This window comes from Malaclemys terrapin, chromosome 21 (genome assembly GCF_027887155.1).
Source record: "Malaclemys terrapin pileata isolate rMalTer1 chromosome 21, rMalTer1.hap1, whole genome shotgun sequence".
NCBI lineage: Eukaryota > Metazoa > Chordata > Testudines > Emydidae > Malaclemys > Malaclemys terrapin.
The window spans coordinates 18,348,639-18,376,084 of NC_071525.1; the positions used below are offsets into that span (position 1 = coordinate 18,348,639).

Below are 27,446 nucleotides of genomic sequence, written 5' to 3' on the forward strand. Positions count from 1 at the left end.
CCCTTCGCTCTGAGGGTATGAGAGAGGCATCTGGGTCTGGGGATCTTTGGTGTGATTGGGGTGTAATGAACTGTAATCGGTTGGGGTTCTTGGGGCAGTGAGCCTTTATATGTCCCAGTTCATTACATTTAAAACATCGCCCTGCTAAGGTATCACCGGGGCGATGTTGGTTGGTGGAGACTGGTGTGGTGGGGTGAGAAGGCGTCTGGGGTTTCCCTTGGGATGTGGGTGGGGCCTTGGGTTGTCCCCGGTGGTAAGGTTTTGTTTCGGCTTGTCCCTTCTGGTATTCGCTCCAACTGCTACTAGTTTTTTTCTTTTCTGCCACCTCCACCCATTTGGCTCCAATCTCCCCCGCCTCAGTTACAGTTTTGGGCTTCCTATCTAGGATGTACCTTTCTATTTCCTCAGGAACACCCTCTAAAAACTGCTCCATTTTTACTAGGAAAACCAGATCGTCCAGAGATTGAACATTTGCTCCTGATACCCAGGCATCACAATTTTTGTCAAAGTGGTAGGCATGCCGGGTAAATGACACATCGGGTTTCCACTTTAGGGCTCTGAACCGCTGACGGGCATGCTCGGGTGTTAGCCCCATTCTGAGTCTGGCCTTGTTTTTAAAAAGTTCATAACTGTTCATGTGTTCCTTAGGCATTTCAGCCGCCACCTCTCCTAAGGGTCCACTGAGCTGCGGCCTCAGCTCTACCATGTACTGGTCTGCAGCGATGCTGTATCCAAGGCAGGCCCTCTCAAAATTTTCTAAGAAGGCCTCAGTATCATCGCCTGCCTTGTAGGTGGGGAATTTTCTGGGATGGGAAGTGGTACTTGGAGAGGGGTTGTTAGGATTGGCTGTTGTATCCGGCCTAGCCTTTGCTACTTCCAGTTCATGCTTCCTTTCTTTTTCTCTCTCCTCCATCTCTTTTTCTTTCAGCTCCATCTCTCTCTTGTGGGCCTCCTCTTTGGCTTTCTCTTCTCTTTCTCTCTGCTCTGTCTTGAGTTTTGTTAATTGAAGCAGTCTCTGATGTTTTCTTTCATTTTCTTCTGCTTCTAGTTTGGCCAGTTCTATTTTTTAAGCTACTTCTTTGGTAGTCATTTTCCTGTTTTCTTGTGCTGGGTCACCCCCTCTGCAGTTGACTAAAACTGGGAAGCTCTCAGCTCTGGCTGCTGCTGAGTTAACAGAGACTTTCTAACTAGCTACTCCCGAGGATGTAAAAAGAAAAAAAACAATTCAGCTTGTAAATTCCTTTTACCCTGTCCTTTGTTTGCTCATTTGAACACTTCTCTTAACAAAGGACCTTGTTAAAAAAACTTAACACCTCTGCCTTCAGGCAAGGAGAGATAAGATATGCATCTATCTACCTCCAGCTCGGCTTTCCAAGCAGCTAGAAGGAAAAAAAAATCTCACTGGCTTTTGGGTTTAAAATGATCCCACCGCTTTGCCACCATGTCAAGTGGGATACCCCACTTTGAACTTTAGGGTACAAATGTAGGGGCCTGCATGAAAACTTCTAAGCTTAACTACCAGCTTAGCCCTGGTCTGCTGCCACCATTTCCAATGGATTCCCTCCCTGGGAAGCCTTGAAAAACCTTCACCAATTCCCTGGTGAATACAGATCCAAACCCTTGGATCTTAAAACAAGGAGAAATTAACCATCCCTCCTCCTTCCTCCCACCAACTCCTGGTGAATCAAGATCCAAACTCCTTGGATCTTAAAACAAGGAAAAATCAATCAGGTTCTTAAAAAGAAGGCTTTTAATTAAAGAAAAAGGTAAAAATCATCTCTGTAAAATCAGTATGGAAATTAACCTTACAGGGTAATCAAACTTAAAGAGCTCAGAGGACTCCCCTCTAGTCTTAGGTTCAAAGTACAGCAAACAAAGATAAACACTCTAGTAAAAGGTACATTTACAAGTTGAGAAAACAAAGGAAAACTAAGACGCCTTGCCTGGCTATTTACTTACAAGTTTGAAATAGGAAAGACTTGTTTAGAAAGATGTGGAGAACCTGGATTGATGTCTGGTCCCTCTCATTCCCGGAGAACGAACACACTCCCAAACAAAGAACACAAACAAAAGCCTCCCCCCCCCCAAGATTTGAAAGTATCTTGTCCCCTTATTGGTCCTTTAGGTCAGGTGTCAGCCAGGTTACCTGAGCTTCTTAACCCTTTACAGGGAAAAGGATTTTGGAGTCTCTGGCCAGGAGGGATTTTATAGTATTGTACACAGGAGAGCTGTTACACCCTTCCCTTTCTAGTTATGACAGTGTGTGACCCCAAGAAGGGCTGTCACAGTTAAGGGGAGTCCTTCCAGGGACCTTACACAGCCGAGAGAGCCTGGGACCTTGAAGTCTGTGACACAACCCAGATCTGGTGTAATAGGTTTAATACAACAAACAAAACATAATTAGCATCATTATATAAAATATATCCTAAAATAATAGTCAACGTATGTATATACCCAGTGTATTATCTATATCTATATCCCAGTCACACACACACATGAGAGAGAGAGAGAGGTATATACCTACATTCAAATATTGAACACAATCGATTCAGCATTTCTCAAAGACTGAATATTTAATTTTATGCTGAGTTTATGTCTGGCTTTGTGTAACTGCGCCACCTGGTGGTTCCCTTAGAACAGCCTGTTCCTCCCATCCCATCTCTCCTATGCAGGATTCTTTGCCCAGAGCCCAGACCTGGGCCTGAGGGTCCCAGAATCGGTGCGAGCCTGGGTGGGTCTCTGCTCCTCGTCACAGGTATCCCACCACTGCCAAGCAAGCCAGCCAGTCCCCCACGCTGGGGTGGATCCAACCCACCGCCCACAAGAGGTCAAAGGCCCAGTGGCCCATTCCCCGCCCGGCTAGTGACTTGAAACTAAAGTGTGTCAAATTTGTAGCAAACTGAAAACTGTTTGGGTCTGTCATAACCATAGAGATAAGGGTACATAAAATCCCTCCTGGGAAGCTGTACTAAATCACTTTACCTGTAAGGGGTTAAGAAGCTCAAATAACCTGGTTGGCACCTGACCAAAAGGACCAAAAAGGAAAGAAGATACTTTCAAATCTGGAGCGGGGAGGTTTTGTTTGTGTTCTTTTTGTTTGCGCCCTCTCTGGATGGAGAGAGCGACCAGGCAAGTAAAAGATTTCCTGAAAACATACCTGAAATGATTCATCTAAGATTACAAAAATTGTACGTAAGGGCAAGGAAATGAGTTAGGTTATCATTTGTCTTAACTTGTGAATTTTCCCTATGCTAAGAGGGAGTTTTATTCCTGTTTTATAACTGTGAAGCTGAGTCCAGAGAGGAGTCCTGCAGCCTAGAGATCGGGGGACGTTGCTCCCTCTGGTGGCAGGGAACTTGGGGGTGCAGAATGAGGGGACTCCCTGAGGGGGCCTAGGCAGAGCCAGGCTGCTGAAGGTTCAGAGGTGTGGTCCCCAGAGGCGGCATGGCCAAAAGCCTAACCCCCCAGGGAGAGTGCACCCCCAAGACGGGCTGTCACCCTGAACGGGGGTTCCTCCCAGGGGCAGTATGAAGCCGAGAGAGCCCTAGCCTGGGAGTCCGGGATAGCTTGGGGTCCCTGCCTGGTTGGGTTGAATTGGTGTAGACAGTGAAGGAGCTGGAACCCACCGAAGCATCCCAGGGACGGGACTCAGGGAAACCCTAAGGTGGAGGAGAGGCCGAGGGGCCGGATGTCTCAAGGGGACGTCAGAGACTGGAGATGTGGTCGCTGCAGGCAGAGAGGGAAGGAGTGCAGGGCCCAAAGACGCAAATCTTGGGCCAGGAGAACCTCAAAGAGTTATGTGACGGGTTGGATCACAGAAACCACCTTGGGGCTGCTAACTGATGTGCCAAGACTACTTCTGCCCCTACTTTCCCTGTCAGCTTGGGACTCCAGCACCCTGTCTTCTTGAGGCAGACACGCTAGTCTGCTCCAACACAGACCCAGGGTCTCAACCACATGCCCCAAAGCTGCAGACTTACCTGAAAGCAGCTTACAGAAGTGTTCCTGTCTTCAACACTCAGATACCCAACTCCCAATGGGGTCCAAATCCCAAATAAATCCGTTTTACCCTGTATAAAGCTCATACAGGGTAAACTCATAAATTGTTCACCCTCTAAAACACTGATGGAGAGATATGCATAGCTGTTTGCCCCCCCCCCAGTTATTAATACATACACAGGGTTAATTAATAAGTAAAAAGTGATTTTATTAAATACAGAAAGTAGGATTTAAGTGGTTCCAAGTAGTAACAGACAGAAAAAGTGAATTACCAAGCAAAATAAAATAGAACACGCAAGTCTATGTCTAATACAGTAAGAAAACTGAATACAGATAAAAACCTCACCCCTCAGAGGAATTCCATTAAGTTTCCTTTTACAGACTAGTTTCCTGCTAGTCTGGGTCCAGAAATCACTCATACCCCCTGTAGTTACTGTCCTTCATTCTTAGTACTGTCTTAGCTATCTCTTTAGCCAGCTGAAGACAAAATGGAGATGTCTCCCAGGGGTTTAAATAGACTTTCTCTTGTGGGTGGAGACCCCCTCCTCTCTCCTACGCAAAGTCCAGCTCCAAGATGGAGTTTTGGAGTCACATGGGCAAGTCATATGTCCATGGATGACTTTTTTACAGGCATCAGCCATTGTTTACATGCTACCCCGAACGTCCTCAGGTAGACTTCTTATGTGGATTGGAGCTTTCCAAGATTCATTGTCATTTATGTGTTTCTTGATCGGGCACTTAATTTGCACATTCCTTTCTCAAGTAGCTGACCAAATGCTTTACTAAGGCTACTTAGAAATCAAGCCACTACACAGCCAATATTCATACTTTCGAATACAACAATGACACATCCATACAAATAGGATGAATAGCTTCAGTAGATCATAACCTTTAGATAGATATGTTACATGGCATATGTAGCATAAAACGTATTCCAGTTATGTCATCTATATACAATCCTAAGCATATTTCCAGGAAGCCTTATGGGTGCACCGTCACAGGTTAACGTAGCGGAGGGGAGATAGCCAGTAACAGGCTCACAGAGTGAGCTGTGTCTATCCTTGGGGAGGAAGCAGCCAGAGCTGGCATGGGGAGGTGGCAGACGGGTCCTTTCCGCGCCCAGCGGATATGTCTGCTTGTACCCCTGGGCTCAGGCCCCTCTGACCCCCATTGGGAGTGGACGGGGTAGTCAATGGGGAGACATTCGGGTGGTGGGGAGATTCTGGGAGCGACGGTCTTGTCGGGGTGGGCAGAACCAGCAGGGCAGTATGGCTGCCTGCCAGGTTGTCTTGCCCAGAAGTCAAGTATCAGGGGGTAGCCGTGTTAGTCTGTATCTACAAAAACAACAAGGAGTCTGGTGGGATAGTCATCACCTCATCCCCATTGAAGTAGTTGGAAGGCGGGTCCAGGGACAGTGGGACAAGGGCGCAGAGGTGATGCTGACATGTCTGTGACAGGGAGACATTCAGGAACCCAACAGAAATTCCGGGCCCCAGGGTCCCTAGGGGGTGCGGGGCCTGGGATGGAAGTGACAAATCTGTTACTTTCGGGACCACCCACACTGGCCCTCGGGGCCCCCCAAAATGCAGGGCCCAGAGCGGTCTTGCATGCCTAGGTGTCCTACGGCCCACCTGGGCAGTTTAAAAGGGCCAGGGTCTCCTTTTTCAATCACCTGGGCCACTGGCCAATTGCCCCCTTCCCTCACCCCCACCTGCATCGGCAGTCCTGGAGACATCCATACGGCCACATGTGTGGGCAGTGGGAGGAGAAGGGGGAAGATTCCTGGTGGGTCTCTTCTCAGAGACCCGGAGCCAGCTCCTCACTGGAATCAATCTCCTGATCTGACCAGCTAATCCCTGCCCAGCAGGCAGAGGTCAGAGGGGCTGTGTCCTTACCACAAGCTCTTCTCCAGTTGGCCTGTGCTGGACCGAGATGTCCACAGTGGAAGGAGGGATGGAAAATAACCCTCCCATTAGCTGTTCCCCATTCACAGTCATGAGGAAAACAGCCCAGGCACTGGAGAGGGAGCTCAGAGACATGCTGGTGTTAGGGGTGACCCAGCCTCTTATCTGAGCATCTCCCATGGGGTTGGTCCCCAAGAAAGATGGGTCAATCCAATTCTGTGTGGACTGTCGGAAGCTCAAGGCCATCGGCTTGTCCCATGCCTAGGCCTGACGAGATCCTAGACAAGCAGGGATGCGTCCAGTACCTCACTACTATGGATCTCATCAAAGGCTACTAGCACCTTTGGCCCCAGATGCCATGTTGAAATCTGCCTTCATCACCCCTATGGGGCTCGGTGAATTCCTGGTCCTGCTTTTCAGCCTCAAGGGGGCATCGGCCACATCCCAGCACCGGGTGGGTCAGTTATTGTGGGGGGTGGATGACTTTGCCCTGGTGGGCATTGATGGTATCTGTATCGTTAGCTAGTCCTGGGACAGGAGGAACCTGTGTCCCAGGTGAAGAGGGGGCTGGGATGTCTCTGGGAGGCAGGACTGACTATCAAAACTAGAAAGAGTAAGGTGGGGATAGCAGAGGTGTTGTACCTGGGCCAAAAGGTGGGAAGTGGCTGCCTAAAGCCTGAGCCATCCACGGTGGAGGTGATCAGAGACTGGCCCATTCCTCAAACCAAGACACAGGCTCAGGCCATTATGGGGATATCAGGGCATTGCCGGAGGTTTGTGTCCCACTTTAGCTCCCTAGCAGCTCCCATCACGGAGCTGTGTAAAAAGGGCAATCCGAGAGAGAGAGAGAGAAAAAGAAAGAGATGTATTTATCTACATAAAAACATTGAACACAATTGATTCAGCATTTCTCAAAGACTGAACACTTGCTTTCATGCTATGATCTTGCCCTGCCAAAGACCAAGGGCTTCATCCCCAGGTGGGGTGCCTGTAACCTGAGCTCCGAAGCCCAGGGCTGAAGCTCTCGGGCTTTGGCACCGGGCCCCAGGAAGTCTAACCCAGCCCTGGTGACCCCATTAAGATGGGGTCGTGATCTACTTTGGAATCCTGATACACAGTTGGAGAACCACTGCTCTAGAGGCCATCGTACAGCACTCGTCATCGGGGTATCTGGACACCTTGCGGTCCTCATAGAGCAAACAAAGTCATCCAGGGCTGGCCTTAGCCATGGGCAAATGGGGCGGTGATGGGTTCGGTCACAGAGACCCCCTTGAGACTGTCACCTGATGTGCTGAGGCTACCTCAGAGCCCATTTTCCCTGCCAGCTTGGGACTGCAGAAACCTGCCTTGTTGAGCCAGATACGCTAGCCTACTGCAACACAGACCCAGGGTCTGAACCACATCCCCAAAGCTGCATACTTAAATGAAAATGGCTTAGCAAGTACTTCTGTCTCCAGCACGCAGACACCCAGCTCCCAGTGGGATGCAAACCCCAAATATATCTGTTTTACTCTGTATAAAGCATATACAGGGTAAACTCATAAATTGTCCACCCTCTATAACACTGATAGAGAGATATTCACAGCTGTTTGCTCCCCAAGGCATTAATCACTTACTCTGGGTTTATTAATAAACAAAACTGATTTCATTAAGTATAAAAAGTAGGATTTAAGTGGTTTCAAGTAATAACAGACAGAGCAAAGTAAGTTACCAAGCAAAATAAAACAAAACATGCACGTCTAAGCTTAATATATCAGGAAACTGAATACAGGTAAATCTCACCCGCAGATATGTTCCAATAAGCTTCTTTCACAGACTAGACTCCTTCCTAGTCTGGGCCCAATCCTTTCCCCTGGTAAAATCCTTGTTAGTTCCAGCTCAGGTGGTAATTAGGGGATTTCTTCATGACTGGCTGCCCCTTTTGTTCTGTTCCATCCCTTTTTAGATCTTTGTCACAAGGCGGGAATCCTTTGTCTCTCTCTAAGTTTCCACCCCTCCTTCTAAATCAGGCCTGCACAACTCGTAAAGTGGCGAGGGCCATATTACTCCAAAGAAAACAGCTGAGGGCCGAAACCCCCCGACAGCTGCCAACTCCCTCTAGCGCCACCTAGCCCCCCCCAAAACACAACACCCCCCCCACTGTGCCACCCCCCCCCACGGAAAGAACCCCCCCAGCACTGCCGAACCCCCCCCCAGCGCCAACTGCCCTGCAGAAACAAATCCTCCTTCCCCAGCACCACCCCACCGAAACAGCAGTATTGAACCTCAGTAATTTGTTACAGCGGGCCCCTAAGGTAGTATAAGTAAGGTAAAAGAAAAATGTCTTTTTGCTAGAAGTAGAATAACATCTTCCCCCCACTTTGTAATCAATTACCCTGTTGAATGAATGTGGTGTGAATGAGGCAGGCGTGGAAGGCAGGCACCTCCAGACAGCTGCAACCCTTGGAGAGGGCAGGGCCGGCTCTAGGATTTTTGCCGCCCCAAGCAAAAAAATTTTTGTCCGCCCCCCCTTTTTTCTGTGTGCCCCTCTGCCCCCGGCCCTGCCCCAGCTCCACCCCTTCCCCAAATCCCCAGCCCCGCCTCCTCTCCCAGTGTGTTGCATTTCCCCCCCACCATTGCTTCCTGGGGGCCTCCCGTGACCTCCCGCCCTAGCTCACCTCCATGCCGCCTGCTCCCCCGGGAGTTCCGCCACTCCGCTTCTCCCCCCTCCCTCTCAGGTGAGGGAGGGTGGAGAAGCAGAGCAGCAGCGCGTTCAGGGGAGCAGGCGGAGCAGAGGTGAGCTAGGGTGGGGGGGCACAGGAAGTAATGGGGGGGTAGAGGAACCGCTCCCCACTCCAGCTCACCTCCGCTCCACCACCACCGCCTCCCCTGAGCACCCCACCGCTCGCCTTGTCCTCCCTCTCAGTCTTGCTGCATGAAACAGCTGTTTTGCATGTGGCAAGCCTGGGAGGGAGCGGGGGAGAAGCGGAGCGGCGGCGCGTTCAGGGGAGCAGGCGGAGCAGAGGTGAGCTAGGGTGGGGGGCACAAGAAGTAATGGGGGGATAGAGGAACCGCTCCCCACTCCAGCTCACCTCCGCTCCACCACCGCCACCTCCCCTGAGCACCCCGCCACTCGCCTTGTCCTCCCTCTCAGTCTTGCTGCATGAAACAGCTGTTTCGCACGTGGCAAGCCTGGGAGGGAGGGGGGAGAAGCGGAGTGGCGGCAGCACGCTCAGGGGAGCAGGCGGAGCAGAGGCAAGCTGGGGCGGCGGGGGCACTTTTTCCCCATGCCCCGGAGTCGGCGCCTATGATGGACGGAGAAGAATGTCACCCCTAAAAATGTGCCACCCCAAGCACATGCTTGTTTTGCTGGTGCCTGGAGCTGGCCCTGGGAGAGGGGATGGGAGCCAGACCAGATCAGTAGAACAGGTCAGCCACCGATTCGCCGCTCGCCTCCTCCGCCCCCCTCCCCCGGCTCGCTGACTCACTCCCCGCCACTGCCCACCCGCTTGCCTACTCACCCCCCCGCGGGCCGCACAGTGAGGCCACCTACTCAACCCCCGCGGGCCGCACAGTGAGCCCACGCGGGCCGCATGTTGTGAAGGCCTGTTCTAAATGGAAAAGCACCAGGTTAAAGATGGATTCCAGTTCAGGTGACATGATCACATGTCCTGCGAGCCCCCCTCCATTCCTCCAGCACTGGTCCACAGCTATGCAATGGAGACTTTCAGGAAAACAGAGCCATCTAGAGTCAATTGTCCTAGTCAATGGGAGCTATCAAGATTCTAAAACACCATTCATGGCCCACACTTTGCATAATTACAATCAGGCTTCAGAGTTATGCTACATCTTCCTAGTTTCAGGTACAAGAATGATACATTCATACAAATTGGAGGAACACAGATTATAAGCTTTGTGATGATAAATTTATAATGTAGATTATAAACTTTGTAATGATACTTTACAAGAGACCTTTTGCATAAAGAATAATCCAGTTACATTATATTCACACTTATACACATATTTTTATAAAGCATGATGGAGTGTAACATCACAGGGGCGCCTCCGGAGCAGGGGTGCCCCCCTGCTGGCATCTGAAGCCCCGCAGCTCCTGCCCCCTGCCTTGGAGCTGCCCCTGGCCAGCTGTTCCTGGGAGCTTCCTGTCTGCTTTAAGGAGCAGGGGGGAGGGGCTCTGATGTCAGGCTGTCCCCTGCCCCCCCATGTACCCCATCTCCGCAGAGCAGGTGGGGTGGGGGGACAGGGCTCACCGAGAGTGCGGCGGAGCTGCTGATGGCTGCTGCTGTGTCTGAAGGAGCTTTCCTTGAGACTGCTAAGAGCTGCTCTCTTAAAGGGGCAGCATGCGGTCTCGCACACACTCCCCCAGCTCACACACACCCGCAGGTCACACACACTGTCTCTTTCACACTCACCCCACCCAACACATACTTATATTGCTGTTGTTACTTGTTGTTACTTCCTACAATGCACATAGATGCTCTGTAATTTTATTCTTTCAAAGTGGTGTTATACGAGTTTTTGACTGGTCTCTACATTTCATAATTTTATTTCTCTCTTAGCAGAGGGGTAGCCGTGTTAGTCTGAATCTGTAAAAAGCAACAGAGGGTCCTGTGGCACCTTTAAGACTAACAGAAGTATTGGGAGCATAAGCTTTCATGGGCAAGTCTTGCATCTGAAGAAGTGAGGTTCTTACCCACGAAAGCTTATGCTCCCAATAATTCTTATAGATTCATAGATTCTAGGACTGGAAGGGACCTCGAGAGGTCATCGAGTCCAGTCCCCTGCCCACATGGCAGGACCAAATACCGTCTAGACCATCCCTGATAGACAGGGATTCTGTTAGTCTTAAAGGTGCCACAGGACCCTCTGTTGCTATTTCTCTCTTGTGCTTACATTGAATTCTTTGAGTAGTGAGTTCTAAGCTGCCTAATCTGTCCTGGCCGGAGTAATGAGCATTATTACTGTTATTATCATATTGTGCTTTGACATTCATTATGTAAAGTGGCACAATCAAATTATAATATTCTCCTAGAATGTAACTGTAGCTTGTACTCACTTTAGTGATGCCAGTTTCAAAAACACTAGCTAAACACAGAACTAGAGACACTGCGCAAATGAAGGTCACATTTTCCAATTGTATTTTTAGTTATATCTGTAAATTAACTTAAAATTTGCATGAAAATAACTGCAGTTCCAACTATGATACCAATAGCAATGATGGAGTCAAATGTTAGTGAGTCACATACATGATTGTGGTCAGTAAACATAAATGCAACCATAATTAGAAAAATGAATTCCCTTTCTTAATAAAAGAGGGAAAAATACCACAATCACATATGTTAAAATTATGTTTTAAGAGAAAAACCATTGAGTAAAATAGAGGAGATAATGGCAGGAACAGTGCATCTGTGTAAGCAGATATTATTTATTTTTATTTCTCTCTACTAAAGATAGTGTGTGAATTATCGTGTATTTCTGATACCTGAGTTAAATCCCCAGAATTGATACCTCAAGGCTTGGGATTGGGTATATCTTGCTGTATTATCTCCTCTAAATATAGATATAAATTTTAAACATGTCTTTAATTGTCATTTCTATGTGTTTTTTCTTTCTTTATATAACAATTAGATACAGAGCTCCTGTCAACTAATCGCTAAGTTCTTATCTGCAAATCCCAAAGAGTTTTCAGGTGCCTAAGTAGTCCCTGGAATCATGGTTAAATTTTCCTCCCCCCGCCCCAAATCTGAACTGGTTCCCCTGCCCTGGGTGAGCCAGGAGTGGCCAGAGGGCTGCAGGAGGCCGTGGGCTCTGGCGAGATGCAGCCCACGTGTGACAGCGCGAAGCCTTGAGCCACATGCCGAGCATCAGGCACCACAAGCCCTAGCAGCAGTGCAGAAAGGTGGCAATACACCATGTGCCAGGCCCCCCTGATTTCTGCGCTGCTGCTGGCGGTGGAGTTGCCTTCAGAGCTGGGTGCCCGGCCAGCGCCCGCCAGTATCAGGCCGCCCTGCCAGGGCTTAATTTGAGCCACAGATGAGCTCCGGCATCTCTTTCAATAGAAATTAAACACTGTGGGAGGCAACGGGGCCCATTGGCCTCACCCGGGGTGGCAGCCCCCCAGCTGAGCTCTCATTCTCTGTTTCCTGAGTCCTTTGAGTTTCTAATTCCTTATCGGCTCTTCGGTGGCTGAAGAACAGCCTGATCTACACGCTGGACTTGGGCAGGGTGGATTCCCTGGCTCCCGGGCTGTCCTTCCTTCTGCTTCCATGAGAGCAGCAGAGTGTCCTGAGAGAGAGATTCTGGGGTATGTAAGTGGCTGGCAGTCGGGATAGATAGACAGATAGATGATGTGTGGGTGGGTGAGATTGTAGGTGAGTAGGTAGATGGGTGTGTGAGTAGGTAGCTAGGCTGGGTGGTAGGTGGGTAGATAGGTACATAGGTGGGTGGTTAGGTAATTAGTTGGGTAAGTGGTTAGATAGATAGGAGGTATGTAGGTTGGTAGATCAGTAGGTGTGTAGGTCAGTGGGTGGTTGGGTCAGTGGGTTGGTAGCAATGCGGGGTAGTAGGTAGATGGGTGGGTCAGTGGGTACATAGGTAGGTAGTTAGGTGGGATGGTGGGTGTGTGAGTGAGTGAGTAGGATGGTAAGTTTGTAGGTAGGTGGGTAGATCAGTGGGTAGGTGAGTCAGGCACCATGGATTCCCAGGCTCCCCACCAGTCCGTCCTTCTTCTTCCACGACAGCAGCAGGGTCTCCTGGGTGAGAGAGATTCTGGAGTATTTATGTGGCTGACAGTCTGGATAGATAGATAGATAGATAGATAGATAGATAGATAGATAGATAGATGGGTGTATGGGGATAGATAGATAGGGTGGATGGGGATAGATAGATAGATAGATAGATGGGTGTATGGGGATGAACAGATGCATAGACGGGTGGATAGGTACATAGTTGGGGGGGTGGATAGACGGTAGGTAGGTGGGTAGATATATGGGTAGGTGGGTAGATGGGTGAGTGGGTAGGTTGGTGGGTGGGTTGGTAGCTGAGTTACCATCTTTAATAGAGCAGGGTGAGTTAATAGGCCAGGAAGAATCCAGTCACCATGAAGATGAGTTTGCAGCTAATTTCGATAAATGCCCGAGGGAGGCCACCTGATGGAGGTAAAAGAAGTCGAGAGTCTGGGATAGATCCCTTGAACCCCTGCCCCGAGCCAGCCAGCCCCCCACCCTCGTCCCCAATCCCCTTCCAGCTCAGGGTGCTGTTAGCCTCATTCCCCTGGGCCCAGGAGCTGACCTGCAGAGCCCCCCCCCCCATGAACCCTTCACAGCCAGCGGCTCCCCGTCCACCTGCCACTGGAGCCAGGGTAGGGGGTGGGAGCACAGGGAGCAGCTGCAACTGACACTGGGCCCCTGGTGCTGGCAGGACAAGTTCAGTCCAGTCTCCGGCCGGGGGCTGTCTGGGGAGCGCAGGAGACACAGCAACAAATTAATAGTCTGAGAGAGAAACCCTGGGGCAGGGAGTCATCTGGGTCAACCCCACTCACACCCAGTGGCCGGGAGTCCCATGGGTTTACCCCACTCGCATTCAGTGGCACGGAGTTCCCTGAATTAACCTCACTCACACTCGAGGAGCAGCTGGAACATCCCCTGGGCAGAGCTCTCTGGGCCCAGCACCTGTAGAACCCCCCGTCTCAGTCGTCACGTTGGGCAGCTCCAGTCACAGCTGATTCTCCCTCCCAGGCCGACCCCCCCTAAACCTAGTCCCAGCCCCAGCGCTGCCAAGGGGGAACAGCATGGGCAGTGAGCAGGAGAGGACCTGGGGGCAGAGCATGGGCGGGGACACGTAGGGCTGTTTGGGGCAGCTCAGCCTCCCCTGGCCTGCAATACCCGCCACCCATGAGCCTGGGTCCTGCCCCTGAGCACGGGCAGAGCGTGACTAGGAGGCGCTCGCTGATTCCCGGGTCTCCCAACGTGGCCTCTCACTGGGGCATCCGTTGCTCGTCAGGTTCCCAGTGATGGTGGGGGCCCCGGTCGGGTCTGTAACACAAACCAGACAGGGAGGATCAGGGGGGCTGGAGAGCACCGGAGGGGGGGGGTCGCTAGTGATCACTGAGCCTAGACATGGCGCCTCGCTGTGAGCTCAGCTGGGGGACGGGAAAGTCCCTGAAGTGACACAAGACCCACAGGCGGGAAAGGGAAGAGACAGACTCGACTGAGCCTGACCCAAGAGGCGCCCGACGGAACCCAGGGGCCGGGTTGGGGCCACGCCGGGGAACCAGAACCGTGGGAAATGGAAACCCAAGGGACAAAAACTGGTTGGTCAAAATTGGGCCTAATTGGCAGAGTCTCTAACGAGGGGCCGGGCTGCTCCAGCCTGGGTACTTGAGCGAGCGTCACCAGTGCCACTGTCTGCTGGGCACCTGGGCATTCAGCGACCTGCTCCCCAAACGTGTCCTCCCCAGGGCGGGATAGAGCCGGGGTCTAAATAACCCCACTCCCACCCCCACCCCAGACCCAGCCAGCACCAGGAACATCAGACACCCCCGTAATGGGTCCTTTGCCTTCCTCCCTCGGTTCATTTCTTCCCAGCCCTCTCCCTTTATCCTCTGGCATAGCTGGCCAGGCCTGGATATTTTGCAGCCCTGCTGCACCCAGAGGGGCGGCTAAAAGTAACACACGGAACAGCTGGACGCTGATACTGGCTGGCCAGACCTGGCAGGATCCGTCCACGCTGCCCTCAATGTCCCGCGGCGCCGAGCCTCAGAACCTGGGTCCGTTGGGTCGGGCTCACGGGGCTCGGACTGCGGGTCTCTGATTGCAGCGCGGACGTTTCCTCCGAGGTCTGTGTAGAAGTTCAGGGTCAAGCTGGGGCCTGGACTCGGACACGGGCGGGGGACTGGGGGGTGGGATCCTTCTAAATCTCCCTCCGGCTGCAGGGAACAAGGGCCGTCCTTACACTGATGCCTGATTTAATCCTTCACGTCGCAAAGGCGGCCACTGATTTCAGCTCTGCCCTGGATCTGCAGCGCAAGGGTCTGTGATGTTATAAGTTTAATATAATATATCATTGAAAGGTGACAGGGCCAGAAAGAGTTAATTAACTCACAGCCTGACCTGACCCAGAGCTGAACTTTAGAGACTGGTTAGGAAGATCTGTAAATGAATAGAGCTTGAAATGCAGACTGCAGAGTTAGAGAGATAAGGGGAGCTGTTTGCTCAGGTCTTGTGATATAAGCAAACAAGTCTTGTCTATTGCTAGAGCTTTGATTCAAAGATCAAAAATGGAATATTAACATTTATGACGACACTTGAGTGAAATAGTATTATTGTCTCTATGTCTCTTTGAAGGTTGTGGGAACCTGTATCCAAACTGTTTAGTGGATAAATTACCCTGTTGTAATTGCCAGGATGTTTTCTAAGGCCAAAAGGCTGCAGGAAATGTATAAAAACCCTGGGACACGATCCTTCCTCATCTCAGATCTGCTTTGGGTTTCAAGAGGGGGAAACCTTAAGCCAGAAGGATCACTGGAGTCACCGTGAACATGGACATTGGACTATAACCTCGGGACTATTTCTAAAAGGACTTTTGGCAACTACAAGCTCATCTCTGCTCTGTACCTGAACATAAAGAATTCAATTCAAGTCTGTATGGATATTGATCTTTTAACCAACACGCTCTCTCTTTTCCTTTTTAATAAATTTTAGTTTAGTTAATAAGAGTTGGCTATAAGTGTGTATTTTGGGTAAGATGTAAGTTATAATTTGACGTGGGTATGTGGCTGATCCTTTGGGATTGGAAGAAACTTTTCTTTTATATGATAAGATAAGGTTATCAGTAATCATCATCATACCTGACGTGTGTCTGGGTGGAGGTCCAAGGCTGGGCACTTTAAGGGAACTGCATTGTTTGGACTCTGAGTAACCAGTGAGGTACTATAGAAGCTGTTTTGTGCTGGCTTGGGTAAATCTAAGTATTGGAATATCCACCAGCATTTGGGGTTTGTCTGCCCCGTTCTGTTTGCAGTTCACTCTAATAGAGTGACCACAGGCAGCATCGTCACAGGGTCACAGAACATTTAATGGGGGTTTCCCTGGGGCGGGGTGGGGGCAAGATCTCCCAGAACAGCAGAGCCCGAAGCATGTTTAGTGCCGGACAGTGACTGGGTCCCATTAACACTCTGCCCCATATAGAGCATCCACCGATCCCAGCAAAAAGGGGAGGGGGTGGAGGAGACACAGTGGGAGAGCCTGGGAGGTGTCAGGGGGAACTGGGGTGGCTGGTGTGAGGGGAAATCCCACCAAGGGGGGATTGGAATGGGGGGTGTGGATCACAGGACAGGAGGATCCTAGGGGCAGGTCAGGTCGGGGGTAGAGAGGTGAGCCAAAAGAAAGGGGGGCAGGAAGGGGTGAAGATCCCTATGGAGAAGGGGCAGTACGGTGTGGAGGGAAGGGGCCTGGAGTAGAATTGGCTGAGGGTGCATGGTGCAGGGTGGGTATCCCAGCACAGGGCTGAGTTGTGGGAGGGGCTGGAGGGCAGGGCTGGGGTGCCCAGGGGTGGGGATCCCAGCAGAGGGAGCTGGGGGCTGGCATCAAGGGGCTGGTGGTAACTCACAGATGACATGGAGCCGGATGGTTCTGCTGGTGGAAGGTCCCCGTGGTGGGCTGTAGGTGACGGTGCAGATGAGCTCTTTGCCGTGGTCCCCCGGGGTGGGAGTGAAGCTGAGCGTGGACCTGTGGGCCCAGGTGCCGTTCGCCAGCTGGGCTGAGATGTTCCGGGCTGTGTCGCTGAACGGCCCCGTCCAGGTGACTTGGGGAGGGGACCCGGAGCAGCGCCCAGGGGCTGTGCAGGTCATAGTCACCGGCTCCCTGGTCAGCAACGTCCCTGGCAGCCCCTGCGCCGGCGAGATCTGGATCTCTGGCTCCTCCGTCAACTCTGAAACACGGGGAGAGAATAACTTGGGGACATGGAGCTTTTCCCCTTTAGGGGCGCTGGCTCTGATCAGGCCTGAGGACGGGGACTGGCTGGCTCAGGGGGACTGATGAGCGGTGTCATAAATATAGAGGGAAGAGTAACAACTTTCTGTATGTAATATCATAAAATCCCTCTTTAGCAGCTGTATTAAATCACCGTACCTGTAAGAGATTAATGAGCTCAAATAACCTAGTTGGCACCTTACCAGAAGGACCAATGAGGAAAGAAGATACTTTCAAATCTGCGGGGGTGGGGGAGGATTTGTTTATTGCTGTCTCTTTGTTGTTCCCTCTCTGGACGGAGGGAGAGACCAAACAGGTACAACATCTCCTGAAAATATATCTGGAATAATAGATCTAAGCCCACAGAAATTGTAAGTAGGCAGGGAAAGGCGTTAGGTTATCTTTTGTTTTAGCTTGTGAATTTTTCCTATGCTACAGATGTAGTTTGATTCCTGTTTTTGTAACTGTGAAGCTGAGCCAGAGGGGAATCCTCTGTGTTTGAAATCTTCTATTTACCCTGTGAAGTTACCTTCCAAACTGATTTTGCAGCTGTGATTCTTTATATTTTATATAAAGTTCTTCTTTTAAGAACTTGATGATTTTCAGTGTCCTGAAGACAAAGAATCCGGTCTGTGCTCACATTGCTAACCAATCGGTTGGTATATTATTCTCAAGGCTCCACAGGAAAGGGGGTGAAGGAGCTTGGGGGGATATTTTGGGCGGATAGGGATTCCAAGTGACCCTTCCCTGAATTGTTCTATAACTCACTTGATGGTGACAGCAATACCGTCCAAGGACAAGGGAAGGAATTTGTGCCTTGGGGAAGTTTTTAACCTAAGCTGGTAGAATATTAGCTTAAGGGTCTTTCCTGCAGGTCCCCACATCTGTACCCCAGAGTTCAGAGTGGGGGGAACCCTCACAAGCGGTGACTGTGGCTGCTCTTACCTGGCACGGAGATCGTGAGCACAGGGTCAGTGCCATCGGAATTGGAGCGGTAAGTGTGATCTAACATGCCTTTCTCGATGCTAAGGAAATATCTCCCTGCATCCGTCCGTCGGGCATCACTGATTTGCAGGGAGCAGTCGCCGTGTGCTAGATCCCCCGTCAGCCGGAACCGGCCCTGGGTCTCCTGTGACACCCCCCCGCTGGGGACATTGCTGGCCACGGGAGGATCCTGGCCCACAGTAGCAGGCTCCTTGTACCAGTGTCCGGATAGCTGGGCCGAGGGATTGTCAGTGTCATACAAGGCTGGGTACGTGAAGGTGCAGGGGACGAGAACGCAGAGACCCTCCTGCACGGACACTGACTGCGGCACTGCCAGGGTAAATCCAGGTGGCTGGGACAGGGACCCTGCAGGGGACGGGGAGAGATGTAAGTGGGACCCATAGAGAGCAGAGACCAACCCTGAGCTGCACCCCACAGCTCTGTCGATTCCCCTCACTCCCAACCTGAAGCCTCCTGCGAGCCCAGCCCTGAGCTCACCCCCCCCCCCCCCAGGTCTATCAGTGCCCCTCACTCCCGACCAATAGCCCCATGCGAGTCCAGCCCTGGGTCCTTGACCAATTCTCACTCCATTTAGTTTCCATCCCTCCCTCCATCGAGCCCCCTGCCCGCTCCCTGTCACTCAGCGCCCCCTAGCACCACACTGGGGCACTGGGCTCCCCTCCCCCTCTGGCCAGTCTCCCTTTCAAATTCTGGGACAGACCTGACCCCGCTTAGCGCAGGATCTGACCTTCCCCCTGCACTGGGGCCGCAGATGCTGCTTACTTACCCCTCCAGAGCAGGGCGAGGATCAGGACCCTCAGCATGGCAGGACCCCCTGCTCTCCAGAGGGGGCCCTGAGGTGGGAGCTCCCTTTCCCCGGCATCCTGCTGTGGCAGAAGGGCTCTGCCCATGGCTGGGGCGTCTGGCTGGGACAGACCTAGAGACAGATTGTGGGTGAGAAGTGTGAGAGTAGAAGCTTTTTGGGGGTGCAGATGTGCCTTGGGGACCGTCAGTACTGCTGGGCTCTGCAGGGGGCTGATCTGGGGCTGCTGGCAGTGCAGTGACCTCCTCCCCCTCACACAGAAAACCCCAAATCACCAGACAGTTCTGAGAGATCGTGGGCTAAAAAAATCCTTAAATTGGTGAAAAAAACTGAGATTTTCTCTAAGAAACATGAGATCGGCCAGAAAATCCTGATCTGGTGACAGAAGATAGTGGGAAGGCAGCGCTGCTCAGTGTCTGTTTGCTTCAGTCTTCCCACAAAAAAACAACATGTGAGCAGACAACTAGTGAAGTTACCACGGAGAACAAAGGGGATGGGCTGCAGATTGGGATAAGTGAAGAACACGTCAGAGATGTTCCAACCAATCTGAATGAATTCAGATCAGTGGGACGGGAAGCTGTTCAACCCAGGGTGCTGAAGGAATTAGTGGAAGAAATATTGGAGCCACTGGAAATAATATTTACAAACTAATGGATGTCAGGAGAGGTCTCAGAAGATGGGGGAAGGGCTAACAGAGTGGCCATCTTTAAAAGGGGAAAAAGGAGGAGCCGGAGAACTATAGACCAGTCAGCCTGACCTCGACAAATGGAAACCAACTAGAGAAATGTATAAAACCTTCAATTTGTGAGGACAAAAGGGTGATCACCAGCCTGGATTTACCAAGAACAAACCCTGCCAAACCAGCTTGGTTTCCTTCTTTGACGAGGTAACTAGTTGGGGGCTGTCGGAAAGTGGTGGACATAATATACCTGGACTTCAGCGAGGCTTTTGACATAGTCCCATGTGACATTCTCAGAAGTAAGCTGGAGAAGACTTCTGATGGAACTCAAATGTGAATTTGCAGAACTACTAACTATCATTCAAATCAGCTTTTGTAACAGATGACTGGAGGGTAGCTAATGTGACACCAATTTTTGAAAAAGGCTCCAGAGGTGATCCCGGCAGTTTAAGGCCAATAAGCCTAACTTCAGTGATGGGCAAACTGGTTGAAATTATAATAAAGTGAAACTCTAGTAAAGAACAGAATTATCAGATGCATAAATTTGTTGGGGAAGACTCAATATGGTTTTTGTAAAGGGAAATCATGGCTCACTAAACTAGTAGCATTTTTTGAGGGAGTCCACAGCATATGGACAAGGGTGACCCAGTCCATGTAATTAGATTTTCAGACAGCCTTTGACAAGGGTCCTCCCAAGAGGATTTTAAGCAAAGTAAGCTGTCATGGGATAAGTGGGAAGGTCCTCTCCTGGATCAGTAACTGGTTAAAAGATAGCAAACAAAGGATAGGAATAAATGGCTAATTTTCAGAGTGGAGAGAGGTAAATAGTGGTGTCCACCAGCGTTCTGTATTGTTACCAGTGCTGTTCAACATGTTCATAAATGATCTGGAAAAAGGGGTAAACAGGGAGGTGGAAAAATTTGCAGATGATCCAAAACTACTCAAGAGAGTTAAGTTCAAAGCAGACTGCGACGAGCTACAAAGGGATCTCACAAAACTGAGTGACTGGGTAACATAATTTGAGATGAAATTCAATGTTAATAAATGCAAAGTAATGCACATTGGGAAACATACTCCCAACTATACATATAAATTGAGCTGTTACCACTCAGTAATAGTTCTGTGAAAACATTCATTCAATGTGCAAAGATCATCAAAAAAGTGAACAGAACGTTGGGAATCCTTAAGAAAGGGATACTTAATAAGACAGAAAAATGTCATATTGCCCCTATTTCAGGTTGCATCACCAGAGGCAGAGCATGCAAGTCAGGACAGGTGACAGTACCGCTCTACTCAGCATTGGCCAGGCCTCAGCTGTATAGAAAGGATGCAGAGAAACTGGAAAGGATCCAGAGGGGAGGGATGAAGATGATCAAAGGGATGGAATGCAAGCCCTAGGGGCACAGCCTGAAGGAACTGGGCATAGTTAGGTTGGAAAAGTGATTTGGGGAGGGGGACATGATCGTGGTTTTCAAATACTTGAAAGGCGGCAATAGAGAAGCTTGCGAAAAGTTGTTCACTCTCACCCCAGAGGGCAGGACAAGGGGCAATGGTTTCAAAGTACAGCAGAGCATATTGAGATTAAATCTCAGGAAAAACTCCCCAGCTGTGAGTGCAGTCGGAAAATGAGGATTTTGAAAGGAGGCTGGAGAGCATCTGTCTGGGTGCTTTAGAACCCACAAATCCTGCATGTGGGCAGGGGTTGGACTAAGTAACCCCTGTGGTCCCTTCTTGCCCTGTGGGTCTGTGATTCTAGGATTCGCTAAAAAATCAAGGGATGTAATGTGAACAGCATGACAACCCCGCTCCCCAAAATTTGCTGATCAACCCCGAGGCTTGCTTTAAAAATCCTGAGATTGATGAAAAATTGTGATATTTGCTCTAAGAATCCTGCGATTGGCTTTTAAAATCCGCAGATTTGTGCTTTGTCCCCACACACGATGCTTTTTGTGGCCTGTTGGCTCACTTCCCCTCCCCCCCACTATTGCTGGTGTTGCCCCTGCACGGTGAATGGCTCGGTTCTGCAGGGACACAGTGGAGCCGGATGGCCCAGATGTGGGTAAAGTGTCCCCGGAGGGGAGGGTGCAGAGAGCTGATGGCGCCCCCCTCTGCACCCAGGGTGGGGCACTTACACTGCCCTTCCTGCCCCACCGCTGTCTTCCCTGCCCTCACTCCATCCTGCTCCTCCTGCAGTTGGGACTCTCCTCCCCCCATGAAACTGGTACTGGCCACTCTCCTCCCCACTCTTGTGAGAATGGAAGGGGCCACTCCTCACCCGCCCCCCACACTCTTGTGAGAATAGTTTGGGCCACTCCCTCCTCCTCACTCCCCATCTGGGCAAGGCTGGAGTTCTGCAGCCTTGGGGCTGGTCACTGGGGTAGTGAGCTGGGAGGACCTCAGCTTGGATCCCCCATGGCACCATCCCTTGCCAGAGGGGGCTGGCCTGCTCCAGTGTAGTATCTGGGAACCCCAGGGGGTCTGTGACCTACACAGCTCCATAGGGGGCAATGGGGTGAGCACAGCTGGAGGATGGAGAGAAGTTGGCACATATGTGCTCCCCCTGGGGTATCTATAATTGCCCCCTCTGCAATGCCTGTCCTCCCTGCCCCCCAAAACTGCCCCGGCAGTTCTATTTCCCACCATCCCTCTGCTGCCCTCAGGTGTTCTCAGGAAGGAGGATGAGGTATGAGAGTTGGGGAACCCCCTGCTGTACGTGGCCCCTGGGACCGACACCTCCAGTGTGGTCCCCATGGTGGAGGAGCCCTGGGGTGGGACGCTGCTTGGGCTGGAGGGGCACCTGCAGAGCTGTGGGGGCAGGGAGCGAGAGCTGGGATCGCAAGGGGCTGCGGGTTGCGATTGAGGGGCACGCCAGTCATGACCGACCATCCAGGTCCCTCACCGACCCTAGTTCCACTCATCCCTTGACCTGCAGAGGGGTGCCCGGTGCCTGGGTCTCTGACTCTGCAGCCCGGACTCCCCAGGGTTTGTGACTCGGAGTCTGGGGAAGCGGCATGCACGGGAATGTGAAAGCAAAAGTGAGTGCAGACAGAGGGGGTAGATGCTCTCTCTGAAACCCCAGCACCAGCATCCTGAGGACTTCCCCGCCCTCTGCCTGCCCCTGCCTGTGGCTTCCCTGCAACAGCGGCAGGCTGCATATTGCTTGTGGGGCTGGAAATAGAATCCAGCAGTCCTGACTCTGAGCCCCTCCACACCTCACTCTGCTCCCAGAGCCAGGGACAGAACCCAGGAGTCCTGGCTTCGAGACCCTCTATATCTCACTCTCCTCCCAGAGCCATAGATGGAACCCAGGAGTCCTGGCTCCCAGCCCCCGTCCCAGCTCTATCCTTTTATTACTGCTTTTCCCCATCACACAATAATATTTGAACACTAGCAGCTCAAACCTCTTATCATATTGTACATGCTGCAGACGCTAATCACTCACCCCGAGTTGAGATGCAGCCACCTCCAGGTGGGGCAGCTGGGGAACAGCCACACAGCGACTCTGCCCAGAGGTTGCTCACCCGGAGCTGAGATGCATCTGCCTCCGGGTGGGGTGTCTGGGAACAGCGCACTGGAACAGCAGGTGCCCGGTTAGGACAGCTAGCGAATCCTGACTCCAATTTGAAGAGCCGGGTGCGTGTGAAGATCTGCCTGGGACGGAGCAGGCGTGAGTGTCAGGGCGTGGGCTGTGGCGAGATGTGAGATTTCAGTACAGGAAGGGGAAGTCAGGGTGTGAATCTGGCCCTAGAATGTCTTGCAGAAGCCGGTTCCAGTGGCTGGAGATCTCGGTGCCATTGACACAAGCAGGAGATTGTCACAGACAGAGGCCTGCTCCCAGGAACAGCTTGCTTCCGGCCCCACCACAGGGGGACTGGCTGGGGATCAAGGGATTGGGGCACGGGGCCTTTCCCCTGTAGAGGGTCCTGGCTCCAATCTGCTCCAGGGTGCGACACTGGTTGGTTCTGGGGAGTAGAAGTGGGACCAGGGATCCTTCCCCTCTAGAGTCTCTTTTATTCTCTGTCTCTCAGTCCCTCAAATGTCTCCCAGGTCCCGAGTCACTGAGTCTGGGGAATCCTGTTTGATGGGACCCGGGTCATCGCCTGGATCAGGAGAAGCAGCTGGATTCCACGGCCCACCATAGACACCGTCCTTCGAAGAGCTGAGACGCAGCTGAATTTGGCCTGGGTCATGGGGCTGTTTACACAGAGACCTCTCCCCAGTGCTGAGATGTGGCTGCCTCTGGGGTGCGGCGCGGGGACTGTTTATACAAGGACTCCTTGCCCAGTGTTGAGATACACAAGGGTTTGGGGAAACCTAGAACTAAAACAAACACAGCGCCCCCTAGTGGCATTGGGACCAGCCCCAACGGCCGAGTCCTTGTGAGTCTTCCACCCCAGCCAGACCCTGGCCTGCTCTTTCCCAGGCCAGTGGCACATCAGCTCTGGCCCCCTACGTTTGGGCCATGGCGGCTGTGCTGGGAGGCTGGTTGCTGAGTGGATCTTCCACAACAGGAAGTTTCCAGTTGGTGAGTTTGGTCCACCTCCAGCTGGTTCAGAGCTGGGCGAGAGCCGCGGAGAGCAGGTGAGAGGGTCCCAATGGCCACTGGGGCATGACCAATTGGACACAGGTCCCCAGCCAGTGGCGGAAGGGGCGAGTCTGGGGCAGATTCCTGCTGGGACTGTGGCTGCCGGGTCTAGTGGGTTAGAACTTGCTGCGCTGGATCCATGTGGATCAGGGCAGACCCCTGGTCATTGGGTGAGATCCGGGGCAGGAACCCCGGTGTCCGGGCCGGCCCCTAGCTTGGTGTGGTACATTCTGCCTCTGGTTAATCTCCATTTGGCTTAAAACTCTTTTAAATTAGCTGCCCGGGTGGTTTCCCTCGGTTGCTGTTAAACAGATGCCCCACCTGGAAGTGGCTGCATCTTAGCGCCAGCCAGGGAACAGATCCTTATATAAACAGCCTCCATGCCCCACCCCAGAGGTCACTGCATCTCAGCGCTTGCCGAGGGGTCCCTGTATAAACAGCCCCCTCACCCTACCCCAGAGGTGTCCACATCTCAGAGCTGAGCAAGGGATATTTGTGCATTACAAATGCAAGTGCTCCATTTAAGAAGGAACAATCAGTTTCACACATACAGAATGGGAAGAGACTGTCTAGGAAGGAGTACGGCAGAAAGGGATCTAGGGGTTATAGTGGACCACAAGCTAAATATGAGTCAACAGTGTGATGCTGTTGCAAAAAAAGCAAACATGATTCTGGGATGCATTAACAGGTGTGTTGTGAGCAAGACACGAGAAGTCATTCTTCCGCTCTACTCTGCTCTGGTTAGGCCTCAGCTGGAGTATTGTGTCCAGTTCTGGGCGCCGCATTTTAAAAAAGATGTGGAGAAATTGGAAAGGGTCCAAAGAAGAGCAACAAGAATGATTAAAAGTCTTGAGAACATGACCTATGAAGGAAGGCTGAAAGAATTGGGTTTGTTTAGTTTGGAAAAGAGAAGACTGAGAGGGGACATGATAGCAGTTTTCAGGTATCTAAAAGGGTGTCATAAGGAGGAGGGAGAAAACTTGTTCACCTTAACCTCTAAGGATAGAACAAGAAGCAATGGGCTTAAACTGCAGCAAGGGAGGTCTAGGTTGGACATTAGGAAAAAGTTCCTAACTGTCAGGTTTGTTAAACACTGGAATAAACTGCCTAGGGAGGTTGTGGAATCTCCATCTCTGCAGATATTTAAGAGTAGGTTAGATAAATGTCTATCCGGGATGGTCTAGACAGTATTTGGTCCTGCCATGAGGCCAGGGGACTGGACTCGATGACCTCTCAAGGTCACTTCCTGTCGTAGAATCTATGAATCTATTGTATTGAGCTCAGTATATGACTCATGTGTTTTTCCTAGGTCTTGTGAATTACCAGGTTGAGATGTTCGGAAAAACGTTATTCACTGGGAAACCTTGGAACCACCAGGTCAAGATCATTACCAGTCATCATCTGTCTGTCTATAGATCTATCTATCTTAATAATTCAAATGTCTTTTTTTTCTGTGTCCTGAAAATATTTTAAAACATGGGGCAGGAATTGAAAAGTGTGGGATATTTTTTGTGATAATTAGTTTTAAAAGGCCAAGATCTCTGTGAAATCTTTCTAAAATCCAAAAAATTGTGTGATTCATAAAAACTAAACTTTTATTTTAAAAACAGCCTGTGACGAAGTGGGGGATTTTGTTAGTGATTTGCATGAATACTGTCTGTGCCTCAGTTTCCCTGTGTGATGCATGTGAAACGAGGTGGTGGGAGAGGGGAGTTGTGTTTGCAGAGGGCCAGGTGTGATCTCGTCTAACAGCCTGGACTCTGGACATTGCCTGGACACTGTAGAACTTAGCAACCGGTGAGCCGGAGACCCAGCCCATCTTGGGAGTCAGCCGGTTCAGGCCCGTGGGAGAACAAAGGCCAGAGGAGAGAGGTCCCAGGAAGGCAGCCGGTTCTGGCCAGTCGGGGAACAAAGCACAGAAGAGAGGGGACTCAGGTGACCTGTTTGCCCAGGAACAAAGACAAAGGGTAGAGGCGGCGCTGGTGGGGGAGCTCGGCTGGAAGGAGGTCACTTCTGGACTGGGGACAAAGAGGGGCCTGAGCTACCTGGACAGGGTCAGACCCAGCTGGACGCTGCTGAGGGTTGCTAGGCTCTGTAACCCTAAGGATTAATCTGCTTGCTTGCATAGATAGATCTTTTCTTATGAATTTTAGTATTTGGTGTAATAGGTTTATAGATTTATATTAAAAATAGGCAAGAGACCTACAGGCCAAAAGCCTGTATATTAAGCTAAGCCAAAGTTAGCATATTTTGGGACCGTTTACCCAGAAAAGTAAAGATGACCTATATTTGTTACCCAAATAGATAAAACACCCACGCAAATGTCTAGAGACCTTTACCTAAACCGATAGACAATGAAGGATGGCAAAGGGGATTTTTCAAAGTTGTACCCACAGACTTAACAAGTACACCACAAGTGCATACATACCTGTCATCCATACGCAAATACATACTAGCCCTTGGGGTAAATGTACCCTAACATTTCTGTGGGGGGAGGATGAAATTTGGGCATAAGAGGAAGGATTTCCAGCATTTGCCCTATAAAAAGGAGATTCATCTCGCCATTTTAGATGCAATCTATCCACCTATCTACTCTTCAATGTCTCCATCTTCAACAACGAATCGATGCTCCCCATCTACGATGGCTATTAACTATTAATAGGCCATATTTTATTTCTTTTCAAACTTTAAGGGGACTAGGCTAAGCTTGGATTTCCTACGCTTTATTTCAGTTTAAGGCTTATTGAATTAAGTTAGAGAGTAAACAGCTTTAAAAGCTTTTCACATTAGTTTCCTCTGCACGCGTCTATATCTTCCAACACCAGGTTATTAAAACAGACTGTAAGTATTAACCAACGTTTGCAGCTGTGGAAGCAGAGAAAGAAATGACAGGAAGGGGATTGCAATGCATGAGAGTTCATTAGCAAGAGTCAGGCTAATTGTAACCCTAATAACGCGAGATTTGTAGAAGCGAGGATTGTGTGAGGCGAGTGGGAAAGAACTGTGTGAGAAGTTGTTGCAACCTTGTATAGATAATGTGTAGAAAATATTGTATGTACACTAGAGTCAAAACAAGTGAGAAAAATAAGATATCAAGATGGCCTATGTATAAACAAAATGCAGCTGTTGCTTATTATTGTCTGTAACAAAAGGTATAAAGGTTTGCTGTAACTGTTTACCTGTAGAGAGACCTGTTTAGCTCTCTCCCTCTACGGAATTGTTAGAGAAAATAAAGTATCTGACTTGCTGTATCCAAACAAAAAGTGAGAACTCTGTTATTCTCCGACACAGCACATAATATTGTATTATATGTATATTGTATAATACATAATATTGTATTTTCATATGTATCTCTTTGTGGTGGGGCGATTGCCCCACACCCAGAGAGGGTGGACTGCAGCAGGCCTAGGCGCCTGCGCAGCCGCCCAACCAATCAGGGAAGGGCTTACAGAGGGCCAATCAGAAGGCAGATTGGGGCCAGCCAATCAGGGCCCGCCTCAGCCAT

General features: G+C 50.7%; 1 protein-coding gene across 7 annotated transcripts in view; it reads right to left on the reverse strand.

The window, feature by feature from the left end:
- Positions 1 to 9,799: 9,799 nt before the first annotated feature.
- The window catches only part of LOC128827478 (sialic acid-binding Ig-like lectin 12), a 28,464-nt gene continuing 10,817 nt past the window's right edge, over positions 9,800 to 27,446 (reverse strand). For 2 of the 7 annotated variants that reach the window (XM_054011377.1, XM_054011376.1), the window contains exons 2-5: positions 18,642 to 18,791; positions 17,816 to 18,220; positions 16,509 to 16,829; positions 13,198 to 13,933 (exon numbers count right to left, since the gene is read on the reverse strand). In XM_054011377.1, coding sequence (XP_053867352.1) covers positions 13,833 to 13,933; positions 16,509 to 16,829; positions 17,816 to 18,220; positions 18,642 to 18,765 — 951 coding nt within the window. In that variant the 5' untranslated portion in view covers positions 18,766 to 18,791 and the 3' untranslated portion in view covers positions 13,198 to 13,832. Of the gene's footprint in view, positions 12,653 to 12,948; positions 13,049 to 13,197; positions 13,934 to 16,508; positions 16,830 to 17,815; positions 18,221 to 18,641; positions 18,792 to 22,798; positions 23,677 to 27,446 lie in introns of those variants that run through there. The other 5 variants (XM_054011378.1, XM_054011374.1, XM_054011373.1 and 2 more) reach the window with 5 other exon arrangements.